Source organism: Caenorhabditis briggsae (genome assembly GCF_000004555.2).
Source record: "Caenorhabditis briggsae complete genome, chrIV, whole genome shotgun sequence".
Classification (NCBI taxonomy): Eukaryota; Metazoa; Nematoda; class Chromadorea; order Rhabditida; family Rhabditidae; genus Caenorhabditis; species Caenorhabditis briggsae.
Genome location: NC_013487.2, coordinates 3,026,819 through 3,051,419, shown reverse-complemented (window position 1 = coordinate 3,051,419; position 24,601 = coordinate 3,026,819). Strand labels below are relative to the sequence as shown.

At 34.1% G+C, this 24,601-nt stretch overlaps 2 protein-coding genes across 2 annotated transcripts in view; one reads left to right on the top strand and one right to left on the bottom strand.

Moving 5' to 3' along the window:
- The window catches only part of Cbr-rga-5, a gene marked incomplete at both ends in the record, with an annotated part of 17,324 nt that extends 11,033 nt beyond the window's left edge, over positions 1-6,291 (bottom strand). The window contains 6 exons of the mRNA XM_045244946.1: positions 452-591; positions 1,361-1,561; positions 2,491-2,915; positions 4,751-4,869; positions 5,041-5,161; positions 6,109-6,291. Of these exons, the coding sequence (XP_045097555.1) occupies positions 452-591; positions 1,361-1,561; positions 2,491-2,915; positions 4,751-4,869; positions 5,041-5,161; positions 6,109-6,291 (1,189 nt within the window). The remainder of the gene's footprint in view (positions 1-451; positions 592-1,360; positions 1,562-2,490; positions 2,916-4,750; positions 4,870-5,040; positions 5,162-6,108) is intronic.
- Positions 6,292-16,541: 10,250 nt separating this feature from the next.
- Positions 16,542-24,601, top strand: part of CBG22382 — a gene marked incomplete at both ends in the record, with an annotated part of 11,969 nt that continues 3,909 nt past the window's right edge. The window contains 3 exons of the mRNA XM_002647159.1: positions 16,542-16,614; positions 18,953-19,255; positions 19,311-19,523. Of these exons, the coding sequence (XP_002647205.1) occupies positions 16,542-16,614; positions 18,953-19,255; positions 19,311-19,523 (589 nt within the window). The remainder of the gene's footprint in view (positions 16,615-18,952; positions 19,256-19,310; positions 19,524-24,601) is intronic.

Here is a 24,601-nt window from a genome sequence, read left to right as displayed (position 1 = left end):
CCACTTTGAGCCTATATATCTCACTTCTTTTAAAAGATATCAAAAAGTGGTTAACTAGTAAAATGTTTATCAGGATATCAGCAACATTTTACTAGTTAGCCACTTTTTGATATCTTTCACAGAAAATGAGATATATAGGCTCAAAGTGGACGATCCGGGTGTAGTTCTATTAGAGGTTTTACGGTATGTTTTACATGTCACCTTCATCAAATAGAAGAAAATGAGAATCAATATTTTACAAATTTTCGAAACTGGAAAAATGTTTGAAAACGAAACATGGATCGCCTAGAATTTGTGAAAATTAAAATCCTTCAGCATTTCAGCTCCGCCCACCGCAACCGATCGGCAAAGGACATATCAATTTGTGAAACACTAATTTTTTAAAATTAAAAAATTGTGTTTCACATTCTTCACACATATTTTTTTCCCTACTCGAAACTCAAAAACTCACCGTTGCATTCAAAAAGAGCGTTAAACAATGGATGACATCGAATATAATCTCTTGCCATATTCCATTCCATTTCAGCCAAATCCACCACATCCAGAAATACTTGAAACACTTGTGGTAGGCGAGAGACGAGAGAACGGAGTCTGGAACAAAGGTGTTTTACTGAAAAGATCATCATTATTAATTTCACTAATTAATAACCCTTACTATTAACTTGAAGAAACAGAAAAAAAAGGAACCTACAGTACCGGACAAAAAGTCAATTTTGATATTTTTTTCAGTTTTTTTAGACTATATATAATAATTAACTTACATTCAAACAACTCTTATCGTTAACTTGAAGAAACAGAAACATTGAAATCTACAATACCATATTTTAACTTTTCGATGAAAAATAATCAATTTCGAAGTACTGCCGAAGTGTTTCAAAATTGTTCGATTTGCTTGAAAATTTCAAAGTATATTAAACAAAACTAGAGCTTCAATTTTGTAATTGGAAACTTTTTAATACAAATCAATCCAAATAAGCCAAATCGCTTGAAACCAACCAATCACCAAGATTAGAGTCATGACGCTTCAAACAGGTATATCTCATTTGGATGAATTTGTATCCAAAAGTTGTAAATTACAAAATCAAAACTTTATTTTTGTTTAGTATACTCTGAAAATTCAGTCTGATCCAACAAAATTTACAATGTTTTTCAAACATTTAAAGTTGACAATTTTCAACTGAAATAGGAGAAACCAAACAAAAAAATGTTGGCCAGTTAATACTGTAGAATTGATACTCCTAATACACAATAGTCGAAGTCAACGAAGAACTGAATATTCCAAACACAGAACAATTGTAATAAATGGCCCATTTGATACAGTAACCAGTACCAACCACTTTTTAGTAAAACAAAATTTTACCTGTTCATTGCCCACAATTCCTTCGCTTCGGACACATATCTCTCGTACATTTCAAACGCGACTCGGCTTCCAAATACGGTAACGAAATTCTGAAGATCCGGATGTCGATCGATATCTGCTAGCACTTGTTTCCAACTCAAACACTTTTTTGGATACACACAGAGAGGGACAGCTTGAGCCAGAAGCGTCGAGAAACAGCATCTGAAAAATTGGTCTTGTCGTTGGAGCTCAATTATCTTGGTTCCCACTAGAGATATCTAAAATTAGTCAACTGAAAAAATGTTCATCATAATATCACTATCAGTTGATTAATTTTTCAGAGCTCTTGAAGGAACCGAGATAATTGAGTTCAAAGTGAAAGTATAGGATGGCTTTCTGTTTTTGCATAACTACTGATTTTTTTCAGTTTCAAGGTGTTTGAAAATATCTGCTATACGAAAAACTGCGGTCGTCTATTTTTCCAACCGAGAACAAAAAGTTTCAAATTTTCAAAAAAAAAAGGGGGACCAAAGCGTATCGCATTGGGATTGTCTAATTTTCAAGAATTTTTGCAAGAAAATTTCTCTGCGTCTCTCACTGTAGTACTCTAGGATTGTAGTCTCTAGCTGTCGAATATTTTTCGTTCTAGTTAGAGCGCATTTCCAAATCTCCTCAATAAGTCCTAAAAATTTGCGATTCAATTTATAATACTTTGAAACATACACATTTTTATAAAAGTTTTTCTAATCATTTGAAACTGGTCAAAAAGAGCCAAACGACAGACAAACGACGGACCGGGACCATAACTTTTTTTAGACTCATTATAATGGGATCAACTAAAATAGGTAGAACTTGACAGTACTAATTGATACTACTATAGTAGTAATACAGTATTACTTTCAGTACAACTGTATCTTGGGCTGACGGAACAAGAAAAAAACGTTCTAAAACTCTAACTTTCTTCTATGACTTTTAACTTTTTTCATAGGCAAGATACAGTTTCTCAAATAATGCAATTTCGTGGACTTTGTCTATTTTCAAAATACCAATTTTAGTTGGTCCAAAAACGTGGGGTGTGAAAGAAGTTATGGTGAAGTCCGTCTATGGTCCGTTTTCGGTCCGTTATCATCCCACTATGCTCTTAAACTCACTTGACATGTAAATTCCTTTGCTCAACAAACAGCGATGCTTCCTGATACCCCAACGCCTTTTTCACCAACTTCTGATTCCTCAAACACAGAAATCCCATCGTTCCAAACAAATACTCCACATTCACATTCTTCACAGCCGACGTCTCCACTGGTGACAAATTACAGAGAACATGTTTCAACTCCTTTGTTCCCATGAACAAATTCATATAATGCTTCTTCGACTTCTCACTCATTTCGTCGCATTTTGTGAATGCGATCAAAATAGGCTTTTTGGTTTTGGCTATTGATTTGGCGATATTCAGGATTTGATTCGTGTGAAGTTGAGAGTTTTTGGAGATGTCACATGCTAGAATAAACCCGTCTACATTGAATTTTCCATCTGGTAGGAGGTGTTGAGGGAATTCCGATTCCAGACCCAGTTGTTCCTGAAAAATAGAGGTTCATTGGTTGGTATCGAGGAGTTGAACTTGTGGGCCAAACACTGGAAAATATAAGTTTCCCTTTTGAAAAAATGTCCCGTTTCGAAAGTAACATATTGAAAACGCATAATGGGAGATTCAGTTCGACATTGACTTTCGGCATTGAATGTTGAGAATAAAAAAAATCTTTAAAAAACGATACTTGCTTCAATTGTCTTCTGCGACGAATAATGAAAAAGTGATGTACTTGTTATACTTCACAAGTAAAACAGAAATTTTAAAAAGAAATTTCTGATAAAAACATTTCGAGTAGAATATTTTTACTGGTTCAACTAACCTGGAGAAGAAAAAAAAAGTTTTTGGCGAAAATTCTGGAAATTTGGAATTTTTGCTCAAAATTTGATTTTTTTTTGAAATCAGAATACTGCCTAATGATAACTTTGCATATAGGAATTCTGTTCTAATTGCGAAAAAAATTGCTGCTTCAAGAATTTTTTATGAATTGCTTATCATTGCAATATACCAGCTATTGTACGAAATCAAAACTCCAAGGTTTTCGGCCATTCTTGAACATTGTGTTTTTCAATATGCTCCGACCATTTTTAGGAGTGTGAAACAGATCTAGATTGGAAACTTTGCATTCACCAAGTTTGTTGAGAATTTCTGGTTTCAAGCGTCAGTAGCCCTGCCTCCTTCTGATAATTTTCCCCATCTCAAAATTAACATTTTTAGGACGCTAGGACGCAATAAGCGAGTTTGATATTGTTTCTGAATAATTTCCGTTATGCTCTTTGGAAATGAGAAATTTCTCAAAATACGATTTTCACTTCAGTCTGTTCAATCGATTTAAAAGGGCTGAATGTGACAGAATGTTTCAAAAGACTGAAACAGATAAAGATGGAGACATCGAATACAATAATTTTAAAACAACTTGATGCACTTTCTATTCTTTACAAGTGAAAAAGAAACGTTTCCAGAAATTTTTTGAAGAAAAACAGAACTTTTTTATTAGAATATTTCGACTGGCTCAGGCTAGACAAAGCTAACCAAAAAACAGAAAAGAAGCTTTTGCTGAAAACTCTAGAATTTTTGAGTTTGGCGGTCAAAGCAGTCAGACCCACCTGAAAGTCAAAGTGTTCAAATTCGAACAAAAATAATTCTGCTCCACAGAGTTTTTATGAGAGGCTACGAACTTATTGAGTCGATGAGATTGCCGTAAAAAAATTGAAAAATTCTAAATGCGACTAAATTTCTCAAAGTACTGAAACTGAAAAAAAGTTGGAATTTTAAACAGAAGAATGAATAGTGAAACATTTGATGACTTTCATACTGTTCAAGTAAAACAGAAAAAAATTTGAGAAAATTCTGTTAGAAACCAAACCATTTTTAATTAGTGTACTTTGGCTGGTTCAGGCCGGATCAAGCTAACCAGAAGTAGAAAAAAGGTTTTTGTCAGAAAATTGTGGAATTTTTTCCCGATAAGACGATCAGAAAGTTGGCAAAAGCCGTAAGAATTCCGTCCCATTGTGAAAAAAAAATCTGCTTCACGACGTTTTCATCAAAAGCGACAAGATTGTTGGGACAATGAATACAGTTCATAACTTTGAAAATCGAGACTTCAATTTTAGAAAAGAGAGACAGAAAAGTCATTAAGGTTTTATTAGGGTTTATACAACGCATCAATTTCAAATCGGCAGTCAGCCAATTTTGTTAGCAACGAGACACCTTCAATAGTGGGTCCATAAACTCAACTGCTAAAGAGGGCTTATATAGACGGTATTTTGAGAAGCTGTTTTTTCATGTCCCAAGGCTTTTGAAACCGAATTTCCAAGAAAACCTACCTTCTGTATATACATCAGTTTGTCTCTGCTCTGTAGACTCGTCCTACTACATCTGTGATAATAGTCCTCGGATTTTGAACATCCGCCAATTGTTTCAAATGTTTCATCGCCAAGGAATTCTGAAATAATTTTGCTTTACTGTTGGCTACGACAATTATTGACAATTACGACCTGCTGGAAACTGACATTTTTTTTTTAATTCGGAAATTTCCGGTTTCCAAACAACCATAATTGTGGACTCTTCAAATTTTAAGCCATTCTTGTAGATGCCTTGAGAAAAAATCACTGACCTGTCTGCTCGGCAACTCGAATCAAAATAGTTGGAGTAGAAGTTTCAGGAGTATTCAATAGGCGTCTTCCCCAGTACAACCAGTGATCCTTGTTGATCACTGGGCTTCCGCAGAAATCGATCTGAGATTTGAAAACAATAATTAATTGTGAGATTTTTTCTGTTTCGCTATTTTCATGTTATTGGAATTTGGAATTGGGAATTAGGTGGTCTAATAGTGAAACATTGAAAGCTTGGGGTTAGTTGTGAAATTAAGGCTGTGGGTAGAATATTGTAGGTGCCGCGTTGCTGAGCTACGCGATCGCATCTGGCTTACTAGCTCACAAAATAATTTGAAACATTTTCTGTTTCCAAAAGTTCACATCCATTGGAGTTATCAAGTGTAACAGTTCTCATTTCTGGTACAGTAGTCATCAAAACGGGACAAATTCAAATACCATTTTCAGGAGCTCAAAAATTATTGTTTCTAGTCATGAATCAGTTTACAGACATTTAAAAAAATTTCCTTGGAATTTCGCCTTTTTTTGAGAAATTGAACTTGGGGTGAAATATTAAAGGTACTGTACCGCTACCGGCTGAGCTATGTAGTTGGTTGCCGGTTTTAACTCCTAAACTGTCCTCCCAAAATATTTGCTGTTCCATTTCCTTTACATTATTTTCGTCTAAAATATGTTTTCACTGTTTCCCATCCTTAGGATATAGTACATTGCATTTTTGAATATACTCGAGTCAACATACATAGTAGGTAAAATCAAAAAATTGAAGCCTCGCTTGTCTAATCGAATTTTAAACTAACTCACACTAACTTTTTTCTGAAAGTTTTTTCCAGTTTCCAGATATCCATATTAACCCGATAATTTTTTGGGATAATAATGGTTCTACCAATGCAGTCCTATGATCGATCATTCAAAAAACTTTAGCAGACCTTTGGTAGAGATTTTCAAAAATTGCGACCGCGTAGTACAGTGCTCTATCTCCAATATTTTCGCCCGTAATTTAATTCTGGCAAAATTTTGGGAAAAAATGCTCTCATGCCCAAAAATCCAACAAAAAAAATCCGGACCCTCACCTGCGACAGCACCGACGAATGTTCCCTGTGAAACTCATCAGCGGCTGGTCGAACAAATCGATTACAAAGTAGTGACTTCCCAACACCAGATGGTCCTTTGACGGTCTCCGAACCGCTCACACCGACAACGATCACATTGATTTCTTTGATTTTCGAATCGGATGTGGAACAAGATGAAGACATCCACCTTCTTTACATGCCTGGAACAATTTTTGGTTGTGGTTAGAATAATTTAGGGGGGGGGGCTAAAAAATGAGTAAATTTAATATTTTCCCGCCGGGTTACTGTCGCACTCGTTTCAACTGTTTCCGGTTGTTTACGCTTTCAGATATTTGTTTACAAACATCGCATACACTTCGACTCAACCTTTTTTTTCTCTGACAAGGATAATAGATATCCATATTAATTTGCTAATTTTTTTGGATAATAATGGTATTACCAAATATCTTTTTTCCTATAAAAAATATTTTCAAGATCAAAAACTGAACAATTTTCTGAGCGATTCGAGAAAAAAGACTAAAAGAAATGATAGAGGCTCTCATGTGATTCTTTCTGGAAACATCTTCTTTTCCTGAATGTAAACAATTTGTTTGGCCATGGGAACATTTAGAGGGAAAAATCGTTTCATATTGCAACAAGAAAAAAAAACACAAGAAGAATTTTGAAATGGCAAAAAGAAGAACATATTGTGCATTTTTGCGTAATGGTTTACAGTGTTCGGTTTTTACTTTTTTGTAGCATGCACTGCGAGATATATATCATTTCTATATCAAAGAATTTTTAATTTCTGGGCATTAATTTGGGTTTCTGTTCTAGGAATACAAAAATTATTGTTTTCCAAGTATTACATTTCTTCCAGAACTCAAAATTTCAGGAATTTTTAAAATTCAGTAATATGATAGATTTAGCCACTTTGAAACCGTTCGCGCAAAATTTGAAATGAAACACAACAGAACACCAAAAATTGTAGAAGAATGAATAATCATAAAAGGGTAGAAAACGTTCGATAATGAATTCTTGAAAAAATCAAGAATTTCTTGAAAAAATCAGAATCTCGAAACTGTAGTTTTTATTTCTAAAAATTCTATCAAAATTTCAGAATTACCAAAGAAAATCAAATTTCTAAAGTTCAAAAATATAGCAGTTTTGAATTTCAACTTAATAGCAATAATTCAGCACAAATTTGAAAGATTCCGATAAAAAAGGGAAAGCTCGAAACAGTAATTTTTCAGAAAATTGCATTAAAAATGATTTTTTTGGTTTTCAACTGAACAGTTCATCGAGTTCCTAAAGTTTTGAATTCAGGAAAAATGTAAAATTTGGAACAGTGGTTTTTAGAAAATCTTGAGAAAAAAACCCGAAATTGAGGTCAAAAATTTGAAAAAATTGAAATTCAAGTATTAGTATTAGTACAAATTCAAAAGTTGAAAAAATGGAAAAGTTGAAATTATTTTTTACTGAACAGTGCATTGAAATTTTTTCATTGTTTTCCAATCAAACAATTTTTTCGCACCCTACAAACAGACAATACCAGAAATTCCAAATTCTGGAATAAAGGTAAACTTAAAACAGGTTATTTTCCAGATAAAAAATCTTCTCATAGCGCAAATTCAAAGAAGGCGGGAAACAATTAAAATTTGGAAACTGTAATTTTTCTGAAAATAACATCTAAAGAGTTAATATTCTTTGTTTTCCATTGTAGCGTACATCGTACGGTAAATTTTCGAATTTCTAGACAAGTTATTTAAAATATGTAGAAAGACAAAACGAAACATGACCAGTTAAATTTGAAATTCTCCCGGAAAAATAAAAATTTTGAAACAGTTCATTTTCGAAATTTCAGAGAAATAACCCGAATAAGAGAGAAAAGTTGCAGCACATACACAAAAAACTCAGGAAAAAAGAAAATTTTGAAACAGTAATTTTTGAGTTCAGAGCAAAAAAGGAAATGTGACCCAACAATAAAAAATCGAAAATCGCAACAAATTCCATCTCGTTTTGCTCTTTCTGTCCATCCGAAATGTCTCTAATTTATGTGATCATCAGTGTGAGTGTGTGTGTGTAAGACCCCTATTGCTCTTTTCTCTCTCTCTCTCTCTCTCTCCCTCTATTTTCCTGTTGTAATCATCATTCTCAAAATGACGAGAGAAACTAAATGAAGCGAGACGCAGACAACTGGAGAAGACAACTGTTAGAGAGAAAATTGTGGGAAAAGGCAAGGAAATTGGCAACAAATCGAGGGTCTCGGTCAGTTTTCAAACGATGTTGGTGGCCAAGAACAAAACGAAGAAAGAGAAAAAGAATAGATTTAGAAAGTGCGAGAAGATTTTTGAGAGAAGAACAAGTGTCACTTTTGGGGAAAAGAATGGAATCGGAGGGGGTTTCCGGTGGGAAAAAAAATCATCGCTTTTATCAGTTTTCAAGAAGAGAGAAAGAGAGAAAATGTGGTAATAAAAGAACAGAGAAATTTCATAATTTTTTAGTTTTTAAAATTTTTCCATTTTGCATGAGGTAATGTACCAAACTTTTAAAAGTAATTTTTGCAGTTTCATAGAAATGGTATCATAGACATGTATCTGAAAAGAGTCATTGATTTTTTTTATGGCGGCACAAAAAATTATCTTTTTAAAAAACGGAAACAACACTAATGGATTTTTTTGAAGATCACAGTTTCATGAAGTTTTTTGTAACAGACCAATTAATAAAGTAACCACTTCGTTTCTTGATGTAGAGAAAAATCAATGAATAATTGAAAAGCTTTTACAGTACTGTACAAAAAAAATAAATCATCTGAACAGCATATACTGTCAACTTCGAATTTCTAAAAAAGTATTTCACAATTTTTTGGTTTGACTGAAAATTTCAGAGTTTACTAATCAAAAATATAGCTTCTTGAAAGTTTTTTTGCCAAGAAAAAACCAGGTAAGCGGTTTTAAAGCTTTGTGTTCTGTAGATCTTCACTATTTACTGAAATGCAATAACGCCGAAAAGTTAATTGTAAAACAGTAATTTGTTCTCGGAAGTTTGAGGAAATAGTTGCCTGGTGCATCTACCCTCCAACCCCTTCTAAAGGTTCCCTCTAACCACGCAACGACACTCCGCTATCCCGCTCGGCGCGCACACAATTTGAATTTAGTTTTGAGTGATTGCGAGCTTGGATTTGGCTCGTGGTTGTTCTAGAGACTCTTTTAAGAATTTTAAGTGAGTTTGCTTAAATTCTAAGGTTTTATTTATTGTTTCTTTCTAAAAAAACTACCGTAACCTAAAAATACTCAATCTTTCCTGATTCTTTAGTTATTTCCTCCGAAACGGAAAATGGAGAGAAAATATTAATGAAAATGAGAAATGTTCAGATTACGACAGTAGTAGTTTTGAGACCTTCGAAAATTTTGTATTCTTTAGAAAACAGCCAATTTTAAAGAAAAACAATAGAAATGATGAAACCGAAAAAAAAGCTGAACTCTTTTCGAAATTTTCTAATTTTGAACATAACAAAAAGAAGAAAATGAAAAAAAAAGAAAACCTAATTGACTTCGATATTCTTAACAATCTCAAGAAACCGGAAAAAATTCCAATAAAAGAAAACAAAAAATGGCTCATCCCACCAACTTCCTACCCCATAGATCCTTTTCTTTCTTCTCTTGTTAACACAAATACAAAAAACAAACATACAGAAGGAGGTATACAGGTATATAAGTCCAAAAAGTAAACATTTACACAAAAAAAGGAAGGATTTCAACACATAAGAAAAAAGAAGGAAGTTTTCTCTGTTCCTCTACACTCTTTCTCATTCGTTAAGATATGCGAGGAATGAATGATCAGATAAGGCCATGGATGAATGTGTTTTTGGCTGTCTTCACGTCTTCACAGTAACGCGTTGTATGGAAAATAGCAGAGGGTGTAACAAGTAACGAGGCCATTTGCATGGAAATGAGGGTAGTATAGTATGCAACAGATTGTAAAATTGCAGCTCAATTATCCTGGTTCCTTTAACAGATATCAAAAATTTGTTAATCAATGAAACGTTGAATATTTTATGACTGACATTTTAATAGTTGCCCTTTTTTGGTATCTTGCACAGGAACCGGTGATAATTGAACTCAAAGTGGTCGTCGCCAGCCGTCAAATGAAGTAGCTTTCCGTGCGCCAGATAAATCACCTAAAAATTCCAAGATACTTCAAATGGATTACATGAAACAGAGATGTTTTGTAAGCGATGTAAAATTAACTACTGTAAAATTCATTTTCCAACTTTTTTTTCAGAAATTCTGCCGGTTTACAATATGAACCCTGATGTTGACTGGAAACGAACTTCCCGTTTCCGATGACGTAATAAATTTTGAAATCCCTAAACAAGATTTTAAACTTTAGAAAACTGGAAAGTTTTTATGCTAAATTTGAAGAAATAGCCCAAAACAACAGACGTTATAGTATTGAAACTTAGGAGAAATAGGGGTTTAAAGCAAAAGAAACTTTTTCGAAAACATTTTTGTCTGTTTCAAAATGTGCTGATTAAGATAGATTTTATTACTCTTACAATGAGATTGTGTACTTTGGTTCAATTAAATTCTGTTGATTCATTGAATAAGTCAGTATTTGAACATAAATAAAATGGCTCTTTATGACAAGGCCCTATGAGAAAAGGGGGTCCATGAGAAAAGGGGGGGGGGGGGGGGGCAACTCAAGTGGAAAAATTATGCCTGAGTTGAGATTTACCGATTTTTTCAAGTTTTGTGAGCTTTTCCATTGAAATTTCGAACTTTGAACAATGTTCATAATTTTTTGAAAATTTCAGTTTTTGTCATTTTTTGCATATTTTTTGTTTATTTTTTGTTACTAAGCCTGAAAAAATCTGAAACTAGCTGAGTAACTCCAAATTACACAGTTACAATGGAAAAAACAGTTTTGTTCATGCAAAAAACCGGTCTAAACTGAAATTCTTTGAAGTGACAAATTTTTGTGGAAACATGCGCAAAGTACGAAATTTTTATAGAAACATCCGAAAAAATTGAAAAAATTGGTAAATCTTAACTTAGTCTCCATTTGGGGTGTGTGTCTAACTAGTCAATAAAGATGTAACCAATTTAACATTTTTACCTATGGCTCCCTTTTACCCAATGAACGAGTTGATAGCGTTTGTAGTTTCAGAAATCTGCGAAATTAGTGTTTTTTCTCACAAGTTCAATCGACTTACACTGGTGTTGGCTGACATTAAACATTATTATTTTTGGTAACTGCAGGCGAAACAATATCAATCAATTTGAATTGATTTAGGGTTATCAACTTTCTGAAACCGACTTTTTTCATCTATCTGAAAAAATTGTATTTCCCCTCTGAATTAGGCAGAATATGAATTTCCAAAAAAAAATTTGTTAAAAAAGATTTCATTAATAAACAATTTACCGATAAACAATTCTAACTTTCCAAAATCGAAGTTTCTGATATTTCGGAATATTGGGATATTCAGAAAACTTTTATCTCTGTTTCTCTGACATCTTAAAATATGGGTGTTTTTCAAGTTTTCTAGTTCTGATCCAACTGTTTCAGTTATTTCTGACCCGCCAGAATGCAAAATTCATCATAAGGATATAGAATTGAAAAACAGAGAATTCTGAGATAGCAGATCTGAAACTGAAACAGCAAAAAAAAGATCCTTTCAATCGAACCCAAAAAATTAGGTATTTTAGAAACTCAGTTTACCCTGTAAAAGATATTTAAAAAATCAAATGCGAAAATGCTTCTCTTGATATCAGCAACATTTTATTAGTTAAACATTTCTTGATATCTCAAAAAGGAAACGAGATAATTAGGGTCGAATGAGCCATCTTTTTTAGAAATTTCACAGATTTCAAAATTGAGAATTCAAATGTTATTTAAACGTGATTAAAAAAATATTTCTCAAAAAAGTCAAAAATTCTAGACGACAATGACTACGTGAATTGGTTTAGAAACCTATGACCTCAGGGAGAGCACTATAAAGGAAAAGGGAAGCAGAGGGAAGAATCAGTTCTTTCCTTCTCTGGGCTCCAGAGAGGAAGAGGGATCCGGAATCCGGGGTCCTGAATCCGGGATGGTCCTGGGTCCTGGGTCCTGGGTCCTGGGTCCTGGGTCCTGGGTCCTGGGTCCTGGTGGAAGACCTAGAAACAAATATAGTGTCCTGAAGGAATTTGCTGTGTACTTGAAGATAATTAATTCAACTCCTGGAACTAAAAGCAGACAATTCATGCAGTTTGGGCTGAAAATGAGAAGCAAATATGTGAAAAAAAAATCTTGTTCAAATTGTATATACATAGGAGACGATGAAAGTTATGGAGGATTTCAGCCATTTTTTGTGAATACCAGAAAATCAAATTGAAAAACAAACTTGAGAATCTATTTTCCTGAATATACCGATAAACCTTGACTCAATAATTTTCTCAAGTTTAAAATCCGCAAATTGTGGAAAACTCCCATTTCAGTCTTCTATAAAGAACTTCAAACAGAGAAAACTAAAACAATGTTGGTCATATTATAAGAAACATTTTATCAGTTGACAGATTTTTGATATCTATGAAAGGAGCAGAGATAGTTAAGCTCAAAGGTGATGACTCCCTAGATTCCATTTTTCACAGAAACTTCATACTCTTCTATTCCTTCCCAAATGCACTTCCTTACACCCCCCCCCCCCCCTGATCACCGATTTTCGAATTTGCATATGACCCTATTCAAACCACCTGGCTGTTTCCTTTAGCAATGGTGTGACTAAACCTTAAGTCTTCATATATCCGGTCTATGAAGAAGACGAAAAAAAAGCCAAAATACGAGATTCGGAGGGGTAATCATCGGTCAAATGACCGTTGAAACGACGCCTGTGGCATAACAAAAGCATTTTTCCTTTTCAAGAGAAAGTTTTCTATTGGGGGAGAAAGGAGGAGGAATTGGGAGGAAAGGGGAGGTCAAATTTGAACCATCTTCATAAAATTTCCATTTCACTTTCAGGATTTCATGGCTTCCAACGACGGGTGTACTCATTTTAGCTTTTTCGTTTGATGGTGTAGTCTGTAATCAAAAAGTCCAACTTTGACCCAATATCTCAGATCCTATGAGTGATATCCATTCTATAAGTATATTAATATTTTGAAACTGGTTTTAACAAACTAATCTTTTCTATAAGCGCTTTTTCAGAATTTTCGGGTTTTCTTCAAGATTTGAACATTAATATTTTTTCAGAAATAACGGGTTTAAATCAAGTACTAATATTCTAAAATTACATTTGTTATCGACTTCTAGAAACATAAAAGATTTTTTTCAGTTTCCAAAACGTTTGAATAATTCAGTTAGTAATATCAACGTTGTTTGAAGATGTGATTATGTAGCCTTCAAAAAATTTGCTCTATTACGATGATTATCAGTGCGATGAAGAAAAAACATTCAAGAAATTGTTCAATTTATTGAAGTTTTGGAACATCTAGTTAGTACAAAAATGTTCGCTTCTTCTACTTGTTCATTGGGATCCTAAATTTGGTCTGGTATTGATGTTTGACGTGCACTCCGAATAAAACAAAGATTTGAAATTGTAATTATTGTTGAGAATATTTTTGAGAAAATGATAAACATGCTGTCAGTTGATCACTTTTCGATACCTTTCACAGGAACCAAGAGGAAATGGGTCCAAATTGAGAACCATTCTTTAACAAGTTTATTTGAAAACTTTCATCTCTAGTTTTCTTATTGTGCGTTTCACTTTAAGAAACCTTAAAAATTTAGTGTCAAGAAGTTTAGTTTTAGTTTTGCCCTTTTCAAATGGTCATCCAGTAAAATAAAAACCAAATTGTTTCCCACTATCATCTGGTTTGTTCTTTTTTCTCTTTCACTTTTGCTACTTTCGAAAGTCTCCATAAAGCATGGACGCTCTCAAGACTACTAGTTTAAAGATTATCCAAAGTCTTCACTTCAACTTTTGAATTTCTTAATTTTTTGGAGAATTTAGGAGCATATCTAAAATCGTTATTTATGTCTTTACAAATAGTTTTTTCCCCAGCTTTTCCATACTTTCAATGCCAGTTGAAACATTAAAATTGCTCTCAAAAAATTCCCAGTTTCATTAGTTTTTCAAAACTCGTCATTTTTCCACCGTATTAATCAAACAATATGCGCTCCGCTAGACATACACTTTCGCTGTTTGAATTTTGAGACCAAACGGTTTACAAGACTTCAAATTTATCAATAGGACGATGACAAAAACCCATATGAAATGTGTCAGACATTTCAATAACTCTCTGAAACATTTATTTTTCGATTTTTCAGTTTTTTTTTTTTTTGAAAAAAAAAGGAATTTTTTTGTTAGCAATCCGGATACCACTTATCTTAATTTCCAAAGAATAATCTTTTTTTTAGATAGGTGGAATTTTCGAGCGGCTCAGTAACTATATCTAACAAGCTTAACTTTATTTCCTTTCTCTGAAATTGAAGTTTTGAAACTATAAATATCTGGAAATCTTTCTAAAGGCCTACTTGAAACTTCAAACTTTGAAGTATCACTAAATTTTCTTTTTGTTTAATTCTAAAAGAAATCAATCTCTCTCACCAGACTACAACCGTTCCATTAGTCATACCCATCAGGTAGAGGGACGCCCTCACAAGGTAGACTTTGAAAAGATACCAATCTTCGCACTTTCACTTTAAAAAACCGTCCCCAACCTTCTCTTCTTCCTTTACGCAACAATTCTCGTAGATGGATTTCACTTTGTTACATTTTTCGTCCCTTTTTGTCCATCCCATTCCATATTTTATGAAAGTGTACAGTTCAATTATTGAGGTGAGAGAGAGAGAGAGAGAGAGAGAAAGAGAGAGAGAGAGAGAGAGAGAGAGAGAGAGAGAGAGAGAGAGAACGGGAGAATGAAATGTGTAGGGAATGAAATTCTTGGAATCGGAATTTCGTATATTAAACTTTGGAATTTTTTTATATAATTTTTTTATATACTTTGGAATTTTTTTATATAAGAATAATCAGTTAATTTTTTTAATTTGGGTAAAGTGAAAATATTGAAACAGCAAATTTTGCAAACTCTAGTGGTAGTAGGAAAGCCGTTTATTTCTGATTACGGTACTTCTGGTGTCGTCATACTACCTGCAATTGAGCTCAATTATCTCGGTTCCTGTAAGAGATATCAAAAATTGGTCAACTGATAAAATTTTGGTGATACTATGATAAACATTTGTTTTCAGTTGACACTTTTTTTATATCTTTTACGGAACTTGAGATAATTGAGCTCACAGTGATTCTATTGGAATCTCCCGAATTTTTTTTGAATTTACTTAAATTTTTTTGTTCCGGTTTTTCAGTACAATTTGTTAAAAAGGTTATATACTGTTTCAGAATGTTCAAAAAAGGCTCCTGAAATTCGTTCGTAATACTTGTCATTCTCACAAATTTTACAGTTTCAGTTTTATGAGAAAATATGTAATTGGAAAAATTGACAATCAACCTGCGTTTTATATTAAAAACATTATAATAAATACAAGTATTTAAAAATAAGGAGACGTCAGAAAAATAATCATCTCGGAATCCTTTTGATTCGAGCCACTGGAGAGGATGAGCCAAACATTGAAGCTTGCTAGAAGCTGAGCTACGCGGTTGCATTCAACGCTCGACTACTGATAAAGGGGTACGGTAGAAAGTGAAATGTGTAAACACGCATCACTATACACCGTCACACCAAAATGCATACTTAAAAATTCACAAACCATTATTAATCACTGTTTCGATGCTATGACGAGTTTGCCACTTTTGGTCCGAAATTTGTTAGGAAATGAAATCTAACATTCTAAAAATTTGGTTCCAGATCTAGGAGGGTTTTTCTAAAGTTTATTTTCCGTTTCGACAAGTTTTCATCTATTTGAATGTTGAGTATTTTCCAATTGGAATGATTCCTGCTAGTCAGTTTTTAATTTTTAGGAGCTAAGCTTAATCATAAATTTTTTAACTTGTCATATTTTTCACAACCCATAACAAACCAGTTTCTTTTTTTCAGCTCTCAATTATGAAAATCCGATGAAACTGTTAATTTTACTTCCATAAGGTATTCGACTTATTGTGATTTTCTCGGTAATTTTCTCGATGTAACAATTCGTTCTTAAATTCCGTCACTTGTTAATTTCTTGAACTTTCCTTCTAGCATTCTAGAACGCTTCTTTTCTCTCTCTCTCTCTCTCTCTCTCTCTCTCTCTCTCTCTCTCTCTCACACTTCCTCTAGCCTCCAACAACTGTAAAACACAAATTCGCTCACTCATTTTTTTAGACAAAACAGATCGACACTTTCCTCTTCTTCTTGTTCTTTTTCTGTTTCCTGGGAGATAAAGATCTCGACGACGATGCTTCATCGTTGTCTAAAACTTCTTCATTCGAACTCTGATTGACGTGTGTCACTTCTTCTTTGGTATAGATTCAAAAGATGAGGATTTGGTGGATTTTTATGGGTATCATCACACCTATTCATGGATTTTTATGGACACTTTTTGGAGGAGGTAAGCAAAGTTTTTTTTGGGACTATTTCTGTTTCACAAAGTTTCTAAATTAGTAGGAGAATTTCCAACAATAATTCGCTCTTGATGAAATTGGCATAGACTGTTTGGTATCGTTCCTTTGAGGCAATTTATCTCGGTTCCTGTGAAAGATATCAAAAAGTTATCAATTGATAAAATTTTTATCATAATATCACCAACCGTTTATCGGTTGACCACTTTTTGATAACTTCCACAGGAAACCAGATATATAGACTCAAAGTTGACCAAATTTTTGAAAACACTTTTTTTGTGGAGCCGACCAGCTTCTTTTTTTTAACTAAAAGTTTACATCAATGCCGGGAAACATATTAAATATCTGTGAACTATCACTGAAAATAAGCGATTTTTCAGTAGTTGGTATTTAAATCCAATTTGGATGTAGTATGTCTAAAGTTGAAATAGAACTTGGAAAAATAGTAGGATTAAAGTTTTGGTATCCGAAATATTTTACATGAACTTCATGAAACATTAAAAAATCTTATGTTTGAAACACCTAGAAACTGAATTTCGGGAAAAATTCCATTTGAAAACTATCCCTATGTCAAGTTTGAAGTTTGAAATGCTGAAAAAACTAATAGAATTTTGGATTTTTCTGAAAAATTCAAGAGTCGGCTAAACACAAATAGAGCTTCAAGTTTGTAATTGATACCGTTTTCTTATAATTTTATCTATGTAAATGCCGCTTCAAGGCGTCCCGAAAACCTATTTCTAGATGTTTAGGCACTTGGTTTGTTTCAATCGGTTCAACTTATTTAGATGGATTTGTTCAAAAAAGTTGTCAACTACAAAATTAAAGCTCTATGTTTGTCTAGTATATTCTGAAAATTTCAGACAAATCGAAAAATTCTGGACTACTTTTGTAAGACTTTTGTCAGAGTCGACTAGTTTTCACTGAAAAAGTCAACATGTGATACTTTTTTGTCCAGTACAGTATAAACGCAGACTTTTGAACCTTCTGGAATTCAGTTTACAAGTTTCCTAAATTTTTATGGTTTTTTAAAGTTTCATGAAGTTCTTATAAGAAATCCCGAATACCGAAGCTTTAATATATATTGCAGTGCACGGTCTCCCAAAGTGAAAATGTTTGGAAAAGTTCTCTCGTCGTCTGCACTCTAGCCAAATTTAATTTTTCACGCTCGCTCCTCTCTTCTTTTTGGCTGATAGCAACTTATCACTAGAGTCATGGAAATCACAGAAAAGCATGAATTTGAGCTATTCTTTGAAAAAAAAACAATTTGCTAAGTTACTGAAGACTTCAGCTATCACCTGCACAAAATTTCATGAAAATAGAGCATTTTGAGCAAAGTTACGAATCAATGAACACCAAATGGATAAAAACCGGTGTCATTCAACCGTACATAACTCGATCAGGTTTTTACGGAATAAAAAAAAAAATAAAAACGTCATCATTGCCGCAGAGACAATCGCTACAATTCCTCCGTCTTCGATTTTTGGTTTAGGTCCTCATTTTCTTGAAAATCTTGAAAAAATGTCAAAAATCAGGGGTTGTTGGGAATTTCGTACTGAAATTTGTACCCTGCATAACTTTGCGAGTATCTAACTGATCATAATGATCAATAGACCAAACGTTTTGTAATGGATTGTTCTACAATTCCTTCGTCTTCGATTTTTGATTTTCGTCTCTGTTCGAATGGTAAGGGGTCAAACAGTAGTACATTGAATAATTTCGCACTTTGGAGGCGTTTCCCGTTACTTAGAGGGTGTCGTTTTTGCAAAAAACAATCAAATATCAATTTTCCCATGTTTTCTGATATGAAGTTAATTAATTTTCCTCATAAAACAAGAGGAGTTTCTCAAAAAATTGAAAAATCCGAAAAAGTTTTTCAAAGCTTCATATCTGGCTTGATAGTTTGAGGTCAGTGTTGAAACTTATTACAGACAATCTCGAATATGATTTCCGTAAAAAAATTTACAAAAAATTCATTTTTGAACGTTTTTGAGATGTTCTTAACAATTCATCCAGTTTTCCAATTAAATCTGTGTAGAATTGTACTGGGATAAAATAGCGTGAGAGATGAAGAGACGCAGAGATATTTTTTCTGTAGTTTTCTAATAAAAAAATTTCACGCTGGGAGACCGTGCAGTGTGATATCACAAGGTGAGACATTCTACTTCCAAATTGGCCATCCTATATGTAGTTTTGTCCAGTACTTTACCTTTCTTGTGTTGCCATCTTAAGACCGCGGAGCTCAGTTGGTTTAAGCACAGATTTTCCAATATTATGTCCAAACCTTGATTCTTATAGGAACCAAAACTTCCAGACCCTTTCAATTTTCAGGCAACAACTGTAACTGTTGTCAATGTGCTGCAGCTCCATCACCTCCTCGCTTCCCAGCTACTCATCCGAATTTCTTCGCCTCTCCAACGCTGGTTCCTCAATTTCAAAACTCTTATTCATATTCATATTCTCCGCCAGCACCTCCAGCTCCTCCAGCTTCTGCCCCAATTTACTCAATACCTGCTCCTGATCTTATCACAACCACTGATAACTATCGCGGACCTCCAGCAGCCTCACCAATCAGTCAGGAGCAGTTGGACAATGAGAGAAAGTATGCGACGAATCAAGTGGTTTATCATTCAGGTAAGAAATTTCAGAATCTTTAAAATAATGACTTCAATCTCCTATATCTATTCAGAATCCCGCCCAGTCACCACATCCGAGTATGGAGATCAATCTTTGACACAGCTGGAAGAGGAATTGGCGGCCGAGAAATACAAATACAACCAACAGAAAGAAAAAGAGGAGAAAAAGAAGCAAGGAAAGATAAAAGTGTTCAAGATCAAACCCCATAAGTCATCTAGAGTTAGCATCGGAATGGTGGAGTGGCAAACGTCGCAAGTGGCCAAGTGTGAGTTTGTAGTTTGTAGTTATCATCAAAGTTCCAAAATTTTCCAGTTTCATGCTATACTGAAGTTTTGGGTTAATGGTTTAAATTGATCAGTACGCGGGTACGAAGAAGTTAAAAATCTTATAAATTTCCCATTTTTGAGGGAATTTTAGGAAACCATTTACCTATTTTGCCCGAAAATCAAATCAGGTCAACTGACAAAGTTTTCATCAATTTATCAAAAAAAAAATTCTGTTAACCAATTTTTGATATCTATCACAGGAAACGAGAAAAGTTGCCTCAAAGTTAAGTTGAACAGATTACAGTTTCATAATGGTTTGAGAAGTATGAAACTTGTTAAATTATCAATTTGAATGTGAGTCCAGGGAAACAGTGTTGTTGCATAGTAGTAGCATAGTAAAGTAATACTTGGTTGAAGGCTGCGACTCAAATTTCAACAAGCGCACCACTCATTATTATTTAGCCAACCTAATGCATACACGTCGTTCAGTGCCAAATTTTGCAATGCTTCCCAATTTCATGCTGTTGTTACACATGGAAAAAAGATTTATTGGTGTCTTAAGAGTATATGATTCTAAAACGATACTTACAGCTTTCATGAAGTAGATTTCAAAGTATAAAGGTAGAGTTTCTTGATGTTCTGAAACTGTGGAAAATGTTCGAACTATTAAAAAAATACAGAATGCATAAGCTTCATCGTTCGTCCCTTTTTCAATGGTATCCTACCTGAATGTATCAAAGTTGGTGGCCTAGTTGGGGGGCGCAAACCTCATTAGGATTATGTAGATGATCAAACGACTAGCTCAGTCTGAAGTTCACCTTCAATATTACGAGTAAAAGTTCAATTTCCCTAGAAGCTTCTATAGACAACACTTTTGAGGGTATTACAGATGTCCCTCTGTCTTAAATGACATCTCTGACAGTCAAAAAAGATTAACTAACAAAATTTAAAACATCGAATCAAAAGTATTTCGTCAGTTTATCACTTTCTGATACGTTTTATCAAAACTGAAACTTGTTTGCTTTTTCTACTGGTATAATTCAGTGTTTGACGATTCGTGCAAGTAGTTACTCTTTTGTTCGGATCATTAAAAACCCTGGTTTCCGTTTTAGTCAAAATAGACGACTTACGTACATAAACAGGGTAATCGCGGGGTATGGTATATGCCTAGGCGCATATATTTAGGATTCTGTGTGCGCCCATAATAATTTCTGTGGGTAGCGCTTGCGCGCTATATGCGTCGACTCTGGGTACGACTGGTAGACTGGTAGCACTCATATAGCATCCGTATAGGATGCACTCTTTTCCAATGAAAACGACATCCCACCAACGACACTCCGCTTTTACGCTAGTGCGCGTTGTTTAGCGGAATTCTTCACCGCCGATCTTGATCAATTTTTCGATCATATCGATCGATCATCATTCTTGTTTTCAAAGAACTTCTCACTGTTCTCACATTAAAAAAATTATGGCTGATAAAAATACAACTTATTTTTAGTAAAGAAATGGTAAATGTTGTTAAAAAATCAGTTTTTTTCTTGAAATTGGGATTTTTCTATTTCATTTCGGAATATGCGGAATAACTATTTTTCAGGTGGAATAAAGGTTTGTTGGTAAGTTCTCCGGTTATGACGATGTAAAAAAATAAAGAAAAAATCCGAAAAACACATTTAAAAAATGATGTGAAATAATGCCAGTTTCAAGAAACTTGTTGATTTTTTTCAAGTTTTCTATCAAAATGTGTGTGTCTTTTTAACTTTTTAAAACATTATGTTAAATCGAGATATTTCTTTCAGCCATAATTTTTACATGTGAGAGCATTTGTTGAAAACAAGAAAAATGGTCTCTGTGAAATTTGAAGTGGAAAATATGGACGCAATATGCCTTTCGATCGCTCGTGCACGCATATAGCGACGACATAGCGCGCAACCGGTGTACCGATGTCGTCCATATGCGGCGCCGCGCTAACACATATACCATGCGCAGCGATTACCCTATGAATCTAATTGAGTTATTGCTGTTTACTTCACTTCCATGTGTTTTTTGATGTTTTGAAACAGGTGAAAAAACTAATATTTGCCATGAGCACTTCGTCAGAATTTTCTAGTTTTTAGAAGAATTTCGAACATTTGTTTTTATCTTTAATGAAAAAAAAACTATCGATCAAATGGGTATTCTACAGGAAACTAAAAACTCGAAGTAGACAAACCGCACGTTTGAATCCATGTCATTTGAACGTTTGAATCCATTTGAACGTTTGAATTTAGCACGTTTGAATCCATGTCAATGAATCCATATCATTTGAAAAACAGTTCTCCAAATTAGGTCACAGTTTCGTAAAATTTTGAAGTATGAGAAAAGATTGAATGATTTATTCAATTGAGGATCATAGTTGCCAAATCTCAGGCTTAATCATAGTTGCCAAATCACTGGCGGGCCCGCGGGCCGGCCCGTCGAGAATTTTGGCGGACCGGGCCGCCTTCCCTGCAGACACTGATTTTTGTTGAACTTTTTTCGAAAATTTTAAAATTTTTTTTCAAAAATTTCAGCAAAAAGTACATTTTTTGATTACGTTCCACTCTGTTACTTTTGTTCAAAAATGTAAATTTTTATTTCTACCCAATTTTTCATCGGAAATGTTTCCACTGTGAGAGGCGCGCCGGGCCGGGCCGAGAAAATTCCTCTTTCGGCCTGGCCCGACCCGTTGCAATTATGGATTTGATTGATCTAGCTAGGTGATTTCGGAAATTTTGTATCTCTGGATCAGTAAGAAAAGTTGAAAAGTTTCTCATTTTATACTACTCTAGAAGAAAATATCATCAGACTCCTTAACTTGAAGTTTCTGTTTAACACAGTTCTGAAACAGGTATTATAAGTGGTGGGGTAGTAATAAGGCGAAATCCGTCCCAGGCTTGTGTAGAACATCAAACGAATTAGCGACCGCGTAGATGAGTCAGAAATAAATGTTTCCCAAAGGTTCAGAGGTTTCTATATATGAAATCCTGACAAAAGTTTTTAAGGAAGTCCTCAAATGTTCAGGAACAGAAGGACAAAACTTCTATAGATCTTTTACTTCTGCGAGCCAGCAATTTGAAAGTCTAGAAACACCTTGAAATTTGACTATTTATTCACAGTTTCACTCAATTTTGAAGCTTCCAAGAAATTATTAGAACTGCAATTTGAGTCACGTTTACTTCGGTCACTTTTCTGATAAAAAATAATTTGGCAGAAATTGGAAATAGCTCAATTAAATATCTTTAACCAACTTTCAAAATGTTTAGGCACTTCAAAACATTTCGGAGGTACATCAATTTGGGGGTGGAGCGGGGGTAAGAAGCAATTTAGTTGTACGAATTTCGATATTTTCACAGCTTCATCTTCTATATATCTTTGTACCCCAGTGACCCCAAAAGTGTTGCGTCCTTCGGTTTACCTGCCAAATATTTCACAGAGACTTGTCGAGCTATAAAAACGAAATAAAACATTTTGAGAGTTAAAAATTTTCATTTTCACAACTTTATGAAACGGTTAAAAAATTTTAGATCGCTTCCAATTTAACAGAGAAGAGTGTCCCAAATAACCGTTTCAGTGGGAAATGGCTTTTTTTTAGGTTTGAGTAACAGAAGATATACTCACAAGGGAAGTGTTTTCAGACAGTGGTTGAGAATTTCTTGAAAATTGGTACACATATACTTTCGGACATGGTCAATAACGAGACGACTTTTTTTTGTGCCCCTCGGTACCTAGTAGCTGAAAAAACGCGTCTGAAATTTCACCTCTGTTAAAGCATTAAAAGCGTGAGCGCGATCTCCCCTTTTCTTATACAAATTGTGGAAGCAGTGAGGAACAGCGAGTGTGGTGTAGTGGTGAACAGGGATGGTGGTAACTGACAAGGGTTAGTTCGATCCCTTTTTCCCCGATTTGTTTTCTGCTTTTTTTCTGATCTTGCTGGAAATCTCAAAGTGTGTCAAAACCTTTAGAAAAAATTTCCATTCAGATTTTTATTAATTTTGAAAAAAATATATTTTTGACTTGTTTCAAAAAAAAAACCCAAGAAATCATTTTGAAATTTTCTTGAAAAACTGCTGGAAAACCATCTTTAATCAAATTGTTAGTCAGAACCACCCAGATTTGCTCAGTTTGGATGCGGATTAGTAGTAAATTAGTCAGAAATTATTTAAACCTATGTATTTACAAGATTTGAGTGCTACTGGGTGATTACCGCAGTAAAAGTTTTGAAAGAAAGCACATATTTGTGATTTCCAGAAATATTTAGAATACCAAATTTCATGAAAAGAATAATTTTATCGGTTCTTTAGGTTTAGAAATCATTTTAGCACATTTGAAAATTTTTCAAAAAATTGTAAAAATTTCCAAAGGGGGTACCCCAACTCCGAACAACTGTTATTAACCCCTCCAAAAATCCACTCCAAAAGTGAGAAATAGCACTGAAATCACTTTCAGAGCCCATAAATTTTTTTGTGAGGGGCAAGGGGCAAAAAATAAAAGCAGCGCTGTGATCAGCGTGTCCAAAAGTACCAATGACCAAAGTTTGAACAAATTCTCAAACACTGTCTGAAAACACTTCCCTTGTCACGACCTGTGTGCCTTATCGACAAAGATTTTCCGATTTTGTCGACAAATTTACCTGACAAATTATCGATAAATTTGTCGATAAAAAACGATCAAATTTTGTCGATAAATTGTCGACAAATTATCGGTAAATTTGTCGAAAGTAATTTATCGACAAATTTATCGACAAAATTTTGTTGACAAATTGTCGATAAATTTGTCGAAGGGGGCATTTGTCGACAAATTATCGACAAAAAAAATGCTATTAACCGCCGGAATTACTTGTAAAAAATCGTATCTCATCTTTTTTTTTCTAGGCCATGTGACCTGGTGGCCTAATTTTTCCAACATGAATTTTCTAGGCCACCAAACTTTTTGACCTGAAAATGATCTGATGTTAACATGGTGTGTTTTTAAGCCATTTTAACATGGTGGCCTCACTTTGGCAATATGAGTTTTCTAGGCCACTAATCTATTTGACCTACAAATGGTCAGAAATTCACCT